Below are 12,078 nucleotides of genomic sequence, written 5' to 3'. Positions count from 1 at the left end.
CAATGAAAAAACTGCTTAGAAAACGTATTTCAAAACTTTTGATTGATATTCCAGAATTTATCTATCTTACAAACAAAAATGTTTAATTCTATGCATGCTTTATTTCATGTCTAAGTCGACAATTTGCAATAAAATACTTGACCTTTGAAAATGTTTAATATCTTAACATGTAATTAGATATTTCAAAATAAGTACATTGGATTCAGTTGTGAATAAAATTGCAAAAACTTAAATATAAGTATTGCATTGAGTATGAATTTCAATCATAAAAAATAAAAGTGATATATCATGTTAGTCATAACTGAAGGATACTGACCAGAATTTAAAGTTTAAACACATTTTTCATAATTTGATAGATAATACTGATCATGCGATGTGAAAAACACTTGTATGTACATGAGACAACAATTCAGTAAAACAGCAATTTTCAAATTTTCAAAAACAAATGCAATGTGTACCACTTTAAACAACAATTTTAATAATTTTAACCAGAAAAAATGAGTTAAAAATAACGATATTTGTAATTTCACTAAAAACAATACTGTGTGTGATCTGTAACAACAATGAAACAATTACACATATATTCATTCATTAGATAGGACAGACACACTTTTTTTTATTACACATCTGATATAGGACAACTAATATGGAATGCATCGGTTCGAAACCTCCCACCCTTAACAAATATTGACCAGTCTCTAATTATATAAGACTGTCTTTTTAAAAATATTCTTTTTCGCGTACATTTGAAGAAGAGTATCAACGGATCTATTTTCTGTTTTGTAGGTATCCTTTATTTACAATATACTTTAAAATACTTGACAAACTCTACTGAAGTACAATTATTTATGCGAGAAAAATAACAAAAAGGGCATTGTTGGCACGTGTAAACTATCTTTCTCATGTTCCAAAAACAAACATGCATGCACGCATATTATCTCAAAATGCCATCTCTACATAGTTGACAAGTTCAGTATTGATAAGAAATAATATTGTACTATGGTACCTTAACAGTTGTCATCAAGTAAATAATGTACTATCACTTTTCATTTGCTTTGTCACTTTAATATTGACTGATGAACATATGGCAATTAAGAAATCAATGGTTTAAAAGTATAAAAACTCCGAATCATCATGAAGTACGCACTGGGATACTGATTCTGAAGATTGCAACATGGGACAACATTCATCTCATGGTTATCACTGTCACCACGGAGCCAGTAAGATATTTTATGCTATTATCCTTCTGAATAATACAGTCAATTTCATTGGTTGAGGGCTGGTCACGTGGAGGGAGACAATTCGTGATGTCTCCCTCACGCGCAGGGTGACAACTGTGTTGTCGCCCTTTATAACATAATTTCTAATGGCACAAGCGAGAAAGCTCTATCAAAAAATAATTGAAAATATGCAGGATCGTAAATCATAAACTTCAGCGTCAACATTAACGGTCACAAATAACAATCGAAAAGAAATACATTTCCATTCTAATGCAATTTTGCATTTCACTTGATGTTTACGTTTTTCTCTTGAAATACGTTACGAAATGTTTACGTTTGACGTTATGTTTTTGCGTCATTCTACTGTGACGTCACAATTGAAAGCTTTCTCTCGTTTAACGTTCTCAAACCTCAATGTTTTGCTTTCGTTAATATATATATCTAATAAATGTATGACATTGAGTTAAAAAAAAAAAAAATGTATGTAGTTGAGGTTAACATTGATTTCACCCCTCGAAAACTATTGAAAAGTTATCAGAATTTTCTGCAGAGAAAGTTATTACGAATATGTTGACGTTTTAATTTTAAAAAAAAAACCCAGATACATGGTACAAGTCAATAAATGTGTGATAGTTTTTTTAACGTTCACATTCTTCAGGATAATAAAACTATTATGGACTGTTTAGCAGGGAGACATCACAAATTATCATGTCTGAGTAGGGTTATCACCCCTGGGTGCATATTTATCTGTCATAGCAACGTAATACAAGACTGCATACACAAAAGTACTATGACGTCACAGTAAGTATCATACCATTGAAAAGTAACGTCGAAGTTGATATTGCGCGAAAAACATTTGAAAAAGGTAAGAATCTAATAATAAAATGAACAATACTCACCCGACCTCGTGGACACATCTTGAAATATGACTATGCGTATAATTAAATATTTGGTAAGTAATGTAGCAAAATTTTAGGACATGTTTCTTCACAAAGCAATTCGCTTCTGGCCTACGTGAATACAACCAAGATTTATTAGAGTAAGTAGTTAATCGTAAATACATCAATATTGTTAAAATCAGTTATTATAACACGTTCTTCGTATTACTTATTAGAGACAAAAATGTTCCCTTTTGTTTATTCCGAATGGTACATAAGTATTCAATTTTTTCTTCCATAAATTTTCTCTAAGCGACGATAAATGTTATCTTTGTAAAGTTTTTCAATTCCTATTATAGAATATTCGTCAATACTATGACAATCTATATAGAAATGAATAGCAACAGGGTCATCAGTTTCTCGTCTAATAAATGACAAATTCAAAACATGCATTTGATATAAAGTTACCCCAGTTTCTCCCACATATACAATTTTGTTGCATTTTTTGCAAAACACTCCATAAACTACATTGCTGGATTTACAATTGATATAATTTTTGATATGATATTTGTTACCGTTGCAGTCCTCAAATTGATTATAGTTTTAATGACATATTGACATAAAGTACACTTTTCAGCACCACACAGCTCGCATAAATTTTCTTTTCTAAAAAATAGATTATTGTGTTTGTTATGTACCAGAATGTCTTTGAACATTTTGTCTCTTTTAAAACCCACTATGGGCATATCTATAAAAACGTTTTTGAGGCGGTCAGAAATTTCAAGAATTTTTGACGTTATTTCTTAAATCTTATGAACAATGGGAAGCCATATAGAATAATTTATCAGGGTCTCTACAGCCCAGTAGCTAAGTACTTCGTTACTAGCTTGAAAATACGGATGTATATCTAATTGCTCTCTCTCTCTCTCTCTCTCTCTCTCTCTCTCTCTCTCTCTCTCTCTCTATATATATATATATATATATATATATATATATATATATATATATAAATCAGTTACATGAGATTCAGAGATATAGAAATCACTGAGTAATGAATTAAACTTGTCTGACTTTTAGGTTTAATTTTTCTTTATATAATCAAGCATCAAAATATTACAACTGTTTTAAGCAAAATCTTTTTTTTTCAGTCTGTAGTGGAGTTGGCAAACGTGAGTATGAATTTACAAGTTTTATTGTATTTTTTCGCGTAAAATTAAAGTGATGAAATACAATTAGGCACTTGCATACTTTACAGATAGGCTCATCATAATGACTTACTCACGGCTATCAAATTCATGCAGAGGTTGTGGAATGCTTTCCCTTTTGAATAAAAAAAAACAAACAAATACAGCGGGTGTGACCGGTCAACAGGGTATGCTTACTCCTCCAACGCACCTGATCACACGTCTGGTCCATGTTTGCCCAATTATTATCAATTCCGAATTCTTTGTATGATTTGAAATTTATCCGTGTTCGTAATCTTGCTAAATAGAAACAAATTCCAATGATTTACTAAAATAAATTTGTGCCGTTTCAGGTGGTGACGAAACCAGTATGTCATCCAATATGAACAATGCAGGTAACCTGTTAAACACATTTGTTACATGAAATCCATCTCTTCGACAGCTGCTAAATGACAAGAGAGATCTCAACTGAAGTATTCTTATATTTTTATATGTTTCCTTTCGACCTTTCAGTAGTATTTCTACTAACCCTTTTGTATAGAATGTGAATATAGTTATATATCTTTCATTCTGTTAATTGATGTCATATTTGATTATAGTTTCCTTAAACAAAATTCAATAATGATTATTAACGTCTTGATTTACGAAAGTCTACTCATTAATGTTGCCATGCCATATACATTGTACATTGTTATTTTTCTTTGCAAATCAGCAATGGTCAGAGCGACCAGTTTATGCTTTGCAATCTTGGCAGTCAAGATGTGTATGAGCAAACGCTTCAATAAACGACCAGAGAGCCCCGAGGAAATGAAGCTGAAAAATGTCTGGTTTGAAGGAGTGGATAAGATATCAGAGAACACTGCCCTACCGAAGAGTTTTGATCGAACCAAAGAGACTGACGTCATTATCCATGGCTACTTGGTGGATACGTCACTTCCGGCTATACGAAACCTTGCAGACACCCTTAGACAGGTAGAAGTATTTCATTTCTTTATTTATCTGTATTCTTTATTTTTTCAAACACTGGTTCGCTATCATAACTAGAACAGAAAGATGTTCACCTGCCGAGTTTTAACTTGTTGAGAACGTCTAAATATCAATTAGCTACTTGTATTTATACCAAATCAAATTGTATTGTATTCATATGAAACCAAAAATGTTTATTTCTAAACAGACATCATGTTTGGATCATATGATATATTTCATACAGGTATTGCATATCCATATGCATTGATATTACGGTTTTAAGGCCCGCACGTATTCGTTTTGAGGTTACCGCATTGCCGATTTTATCGAATTTTCAATACAATAAAAAGTTGGTAATAGACTGTTGTATCTGGGGGAAAATCCGCATTCGTTCTAAATTTTCCCGTCTTGCATTTGAAATTCACTTGCAAATCAAATCAAATAAAATAATCTTTATTTTAAGTCAGACATCGCTACAACAAAAGAGCTATTTACCGACTAGACTTGCATGTTTATGACTTCCGATTCACAGCCCAGTGTATCAATTTAATTCATATTTACTAATAAAGAGTAAAGGTAGAAAACTTCCTACCCCAATTCATAAACAGGGATCTGTAATATTACCTCCAAGTAAATGAAAATTGTAAAACCGCCTGCACTTTCACTTAGCACAGTCACTTTAACCAGCGTAACTAATACATAGATTGACTTCATTATTACAAGAAAGGTGGAGATAACGAACAGTGGTCAATCTCATAACTCCTATAAGCAATACAAAATAAAGTTGGGCAAACACGGATCCCGGGATATACCAGAAGTGGGATCAGGTTCCTAGGAGGAGTAAGCATCCCCTGTTGACCGGTCACACCCTCCGTGAGTCCTATATCTTGATCAGGTACATTGTAAACGGAGGTATCCGTAGTCAAAATCAGTGTGCCAAGAACGGTCTAACAATCGGCTCGAAGCACGTCAGACAGCATTTGACCCAATGATAGGTTGTATTGGCAAACTAGTTCGTTATAATGACCATAGAATTTTCGAAATGCTGACTTTAAACGAGACTGTTGGAACCCCTGCACTATCAACTTGTTTGTCAGTAGCCTGCTTCGATTTAAAAACTTACCATACGCAGAGCAAACTCTTGCGTAACGAATCAGTTGAGATATATAAACACCATATGGAGGTGATAACGGAATATTACTACATAAATAGGGAAAGTTGACGATGGAGAATTGAAATAATCCCGTTTGTCATACAGTTGAGTTGTCAGTTTGCCGTTGATATCTACTTTCAATAAAATATGAAAGTATGAAGGAGAACTGGATGACTCTGTGGTGTCCTTTATTTGAAGTTCACTGGAATATATTAAATCGACATGTGAATGAACATTAATCGCCAAATACCTACGTTAATGTGGTTTAAATAAAAATATACATAATAAGAACTGTGTACCTTGATAAAGTCTTGTTATCAGCATAATGTATGTACTATATTGAATTATTATTGATGAAAATTTATATTTGAGCCTCTAAATTGTTTTGGGTCCTTCATCATTTTTGGGCACCTGTCAAAATGGCTGTGATAGTGAGTGTGAAGAAGGTTTTACAATTTCAGTAACTTGAAGTTATTGTGGAACTCAATTTACGAATTAGGGTAAGACATTCCACTTAAAAATTATATTTAATGTTCCACATTCTAATTGCTTCTTGCAATGCACAAACATTTTGTTTAGTGGTACAATATAATGAAGATTGTGCGAATATATTAGAATACAGAATAGAATTTTCAATCACGTGATTGATTGGTTGGATTTTTTCTCACGGCGACCTTAGATACCCTATATTTAGAGCTATACACCTTAACTCTTTAATCATAGTATATCCGAATCGAAGGAATATAACACGGCCTATGTTCCGAATGAATCATTTATAGTCAGTTATGTATTTGTTACAGACATATTCTGCAGTCTCCAGTTCAGATGACCTTGCCTAAAATTTTGTTGTTGGTGGCCCAGATAAGGAAAGTCTACTGTGTTCATGATTCAATTACATAACTTTTACGTTTAAAGTTTCTTTTCCAACAAGTTCGAGATTAAACAAATGCCTCAATCATCTATTTTGTTGCTTATGAAAGTTTGAAAAGGCCTTCCCTTATCTGTTTTTGCGAAAATTGGCCTCTCTGAACCAGAGAATTGATTTTATGTGTTCTAATGAATTTTCAATCAAATTCCTTAATGGTTAGCGATGATAAATTCAAACACCTGCACATAACTGACTGACAACTTTGCCCACATTTTGTTATTCTAACCCGGGACTTTATCTTCTGTCTCTGTATTAAGCACCGAATTTGAATAGTTTTTAATATGATTTAAATGCTGCATTCATAGAATAAATTGGTGTGAAATCATTAAACTAGGTGTAATGTTTTAGTGTGACACCATTTATAAAGTTACGCTGTAGCACAAATTACCGTCTTACATACAGGAACAGTCCTCTGCTAAACAGTTCCAACAAATTCATATAAGACAACCAACGTACCTTCCAATTTAAAACATGAAACATCGAACATTTTATCCGATTTGCATGTAGAACATAAATTCATATGCAATGATTTTGTGTTCAGAAAAGCGTCTTCTGGTAATTCTATTTTGGAAATACGTAGGAGATTTGCCATATTTTTTTTTAAAAGTTCCTTTTTGACATCTCGATCAAAATGCAGAGAGAAATTACCCTACCAATTGACCGACTTCACAATTTCTAAAATAAGAGTCACAGTACAGTATTGTTAAAATGAACCATATCTTATGTCCCGTAATGGGTCTATCCGTCTGTTTCTCTGTCCGCAAAAACTATATCCGTGGTCATCATTTTTGAATGGATCTTGATAGTGCTCTCATATTTTGAAAAGACCTTTTGTTTAGTAGCAAATTATTGTTAACCTCTTGCCCTTGGCGTTTGACCTACTTTTGAAAAATTTACCTTAGCCATAACATTTGAATGGTAAGTGATAGGGTTTTCATATATTTCATATGGGTACGATAATTATTTTTGCTGTCATATGCGGACATCAGTGTTTCACAAATACATTTTGTTCCCATTTCAGTTGAGAAGATAAGTGACGAATACATTTTCAGATTTATGATACTCACAAACTCAGCCGTGTATATGCTTGTTTTAATATATGCAAACTAAATGTCCTTTTAGTATCAAAATTCTACCGTTGAATTTTCGTTGACTCTAATGCAATAACTCACAAAATATGAAGTTTGGAGATTAAAAGGTCAACCCAATAATCAGTAATGTTTATAACGCTTTCATATTTTTTTTTATTCAATTGTAAGTTTGCAAGCAAACACTTTTCAGTTTTTCGATATACCAATCCAGAAAAATTTCGGGGGGTTGAATTTTGGAGATACTAAGCTGCGTTTGTTATATGATTTTAAAATGAACCTTTTTTATTTCAATTTTGATCCCGGTCAGTCTTTAACATATGTTAGCATCATTAGCCATAAAGAAAAAAAAACCCAGATGATAAAGATCGATTATTTTCAGAGGAAACACAATGTTTTGCTGATTGACTGGGCCTTGGGAGCGGGAGTGAACTACGCTCAATCTGCCTCTAACGTTCAAACTGTCGGGGCTTACGTCTATATATTCCTGGAAAAGAACAAGATTCCGTTGGACAAGGTTCATATCATCGGTCAAGGCTTGGGAGCACACGCTGCTGCAGAGGCAGGGGAACATTCCAAGGGAAAGATCGGTCGTATTACAGGTAGGTATTAAAGTCTGGTCCTAGCATCTAAGACATGTGCATCTTTTCTCCTTTGAATTAACTATACATCCTTTCATTTATGATCAACGTGATTTCTTATCTATATAGTTTTCAATCTTGTTAGCTTTAGAAGAGGATTCGAAGAGCAAATCAAAGTACACATAGTTGCAAAAAAATTCCGTCAACCTCCGAAAAATAGATCAAACATGTCTTTGCAATGACAGAATATAATGCATCACTTTAATCCGAAATTTCAAGCCTTTGTTTTCACTGTTTCTTAAGCTTTAACAATTCACTATACCCCATACCTTTTCTCAGTAGTGGTAAGGGTAATTTGGTTTGTTGAAAGTGTTACTTTCACAAACACAAAGTAAAGTGTTACCTTCACAAATACAAAAGGAAGTGTTACATGTACCTTCACAAACACAAACCAACGTGTTCCCTTCACAAACACAGACCAACGTGTTTCCTTCACAAACACAAAACAATTATACGTGTTACCTTCACAAACACAAAGCAAAGTGTTACCTTCACAAACACAAAACAATTATACGTGTTACCTTCACAAACACAAAACAACGTGTTACCTTCACAAACACAAAGCAACGTGTTACCATCACAAACACAAAACAATTATACGTGTTACCTTCACAAACACAAAACAACGTGTTACCTTCACAAACACAAAACAATTAGACGTGTTACCTTCACAAACACAAAGCAAAGTGTTACCATCACAAACACAAAACAAGTATACGTGTTACCTTCACAAACACAAAGCAAAGTGTTACCTTCACAAACACAAAGCAAAGTGTTACCTTCACAAACACAAAACGAAGTGTTACCACCACAAACACACAACGAACTATTTGCCCAGTGTAAATTATGATGTTACATTTTGCAGGTAAGCTCAGATTATTTCAGTAAATTACTAACTACATCATGAATATAATGCATATTGTCCAAATTTGTAACAAATTAACCGAATTTTATTGTTAACATACTTTTATCAAATTCAATCAATATTAAATGTTCTGTTTTTTATTTCAGGTCTAGACCCAGCCAGTCCGTTATTTGAAACTTCAAAGTTTGCAATCAACAAAGAAAGCGCCCAATTTGTAGACATCATTCACACGGATGCGCGACCGTTTGGTGAGAACATAATGCTCGTTCATTTCCTAGTTGACTTGCGTGAATATGGCAGAAACATTAAACGTTTTAAAAATTTTGCTGATCTATAGAAAACTTTTGGATACGATAGTTCTGTGGTTTTATAAATTGAATAGCAATGACTTATCAAATATAAAACTCACAGAAAATTAGACCATATACTAGTGTTTCCGAATATCCTTAAAAGTGGTCGTTAATTTATCATCAAATATTGTATAGATAATGTACTTCGTTTTCTGATATAGTATATTAAATGATTAATGCTACTTGGTTATGTGCACTGAATTTAAACTTTGTTATATGATTACATACTTTCTTTGGACTAAACGTTTTCTAAACAATTTTGTTTCTTAGTAATATATTTGCCTATGATTGGTTTAAATTGACATTATTTCTACTTTACAAAAAATCCTGTTTTCTTCTGGGAAAAAGTCCCTCTGACGCTCTTTTGGTGTATGTTGTATATGTCTCATCTCATCACATGCGCATTAGATAATTATAGACACGTTTATCAGATACATCAGTAGAGTATCTAATTTCAAATCAATGTCAATTAGTAAATGATCAGTGACATCATGAAATGCAATTAATTTCATATCAATGTCAATTAAGAAATAAACATAACATGCATACATGATCATTGGAGACTCCAAGAAAAATACAAACATTTCTAATTCTATCAAAGCACAAATTCATCGAAAATAAGTTCTTACATTGTATACCTTACAAATTCCCTTTAATTAGTGTCATGTATATGTATTTGACTGCGAATAACTCCGTTTACTTGATCAGGATATAGGGCTCACGGCGGGTGTGACCGGTTAAAAGGTGATGCTTACTCCTCCTAGGCACCTGATCCAACCTCTGGTGTGTCCAGGGGTCCGTGTTTGCCCAACTATCTATTTTGTATTGCTTATAGGAGTTATGAGATTGATCACTGTTCGTTATCTTCACCTTGCATATCGTTATACCAGAAGTATGAATAAAAACAAATAAAATATAACACTAGATTACAAATATAGCAAAGTTATTAAGGTTGTGTAAAATGATTTTATTTACGGAAATAGACCCACCAGGTATTCTAAAGCAGGATTTTCCAACAGATATCATAATGACATGTTCTTAAATTACGCAGTGATTTAAAAGGCAAAACATCGGAAGCCCATTAAAATTTGATAATTGATATATTTTATGAGATAATTTCTCATTGAGGCATAATGCTAAAAGGAAAGCTTGTAACTTTCTTTCATAAGGTCCAGTTTTTTTTTTTCAAATGTTACTGACTTTTTTTCAAAAACGGATATTGGTATCCATCATGGAAACTAAAGAAAATTCCCGATTACTACTGTATTAAAGACCCCTGAAATGCAACATCCTGGGTTTTATTTTATTTTTTTTTTTTTTTTTTTTTTTTTTTTTTGCATAAGGTTCACGTCTGTCAGAAACAACAGCAGTAAAATAACGGCCATGTTTTGGACCTTCTAGAGTAGTCACATCTTATTACAAACTGAACAAAGTCAAAGCATGTCTTTATCTTTTATCATTTGTAAAGAAATCAGGAATCAGAGCTCTAGAGACATGCCAATAGGTATATCATGCAATCATATTCATTGAAGAAAATTCAAACATTATGTTATAGAATTAAAATTACATTATTTCTCGAAATGCGCATCTGGTGCATCAAATTTGGTACCGTATAAGTTTTACATTATGAACCCTGGGTCGAGGCCTTTGCTGGTGGACTGTTAGTCCCCGAGGGTCTCTGTAGCCCAGTAGCTAAATACTTCGTTACTAACTTGAAAATACGGATGTATATTTAATTGTTGTGATAAAATTTAGAAATTCATTTAAAAATTAAGGATTATCTCCTTCATGCATAGCTCTTATCCTTGGACGAATTTGGCTCCAGTTTATGGCACTCTAGTTTTCCTTTTAGATCCTAGAAGTTTATTGTTATTTCGATTTTCCAAAATTTCGGCTTGAGCATCACTGAAGACATTATTTGTCGAAATGCACATCTGGTACATCAAAATTGGTACCGTATAAGTGTTACATCACATTAATATTAATAAATATGGTCCTATCATGAGTGTGAAGTATAAATACATGTAGATGTCTACTTGATATGATAAGATGTAAACTTCCATTTCATTTAGGTTATGGAATGAAGAAAAGATGCGGCCATCTTGATATCTACGTCAATGGTGGAAGAAGACAACCAGGATGTACCTATAACCCGAAAAACCCTGTTAAGATTCATACTCTAAAAAGTAAGAAAGTTCTATATTTCTAAACATCTGATAACAATTGAACGGTCTTTATCTTATTTCATGATAATGTTTCATTCATTCTAGAGGCAACATTCCACAAAGCCTGTGGACATTTGAAAGCTGTAGGATATTACGTGGAGTCGATCTCGGACAAGTGTAAACTCCGAGCCTGTGAATGCACATATATGAAATTTCTTGCGTCTAAATGTAGTCCTAACAAGTGTGTCTTCTGGGGTTATGATGCTAAGAAAGGATCTGAAGGAATGTACTACGGCGTTACCGCCACCGCCTACCCGTACTGTCGAACAAACGGTTCCGAGTAGATTCATCAATATGAAGATCTATAGACCAGACCCATGAAATATTTCCTTAAATCGATGTTTTTTTGTTTCTTTAATAAACTATATGCATCAGGCGTTTTCTTTAATGTTTTATTTACTAAGAACGCCATTTTTGCTGCTTCCGTGAACCTGGCAAATTGGTAGTTTTCTCTTTGTGGATTGTACAAAACTATCCCGTAGAAAAGGTTAAGAAAATCTCATACTCCTATAGAGATTACCAAAGAGTAGGACCGGCATGGACTCCTGGACACACTAGAAGTGGATTCAGGTGCCTAGGA

At 33.2% G+C, this 12,078-nt stretch overlaps 1 protein-coding gene across 1 annotated transcript; it reads left to right on the top strand.

Annotated features, from left to right (window-relative positions):
• The first annotated feature begins 1,138 nt into the window (after window positions 1-1,138).
• Window positions 1,139-11,874, top strand: LOC125673172 (pancreatic triacylglycerol lipase-like). Its single transcript, XM_048909593.2, has 8 exons — window positions 1,139-1,220; window positions 3,247-3,267; window positions 3,636-3,677; window positions 3,995-4,254; window positions 7,800-8,019; window positions 9,070-9,171; window positions 11,346-11,459; window positions 11,544-11,874. The coding sequence occupies exons 1-8, from the start codon at window positions 1,175-1,177 to the stop codon at window positions 11,780-11,782; spliced, it is 1,044 nt and encodes a 347-aa protein (XP_048765550.2). The 5' UTR covers window positions 1,139-1,174; the 3' UTR covers window positions 11,783-11,874.
• The last annotated feature ends 204 nt before the right edge of the window (window positions 11,875-12,078 follow it).

Source organism: Ostrea edulis, chromosome 3 (assembly GCF_947568905.1).
Source record: "Ostrea edulis chromosome 3, xbOstEdul1.1, whole genome shotgun sequence".
NCBI lineage: Eukaryota > Metazoa > Mollusca > Bivalvia > Ostreida > Ostreidae > Ostrea > Ostrea edulis.
This window is presented reverse-complemented; position numbering and strand designations above follow the sequence as displayed.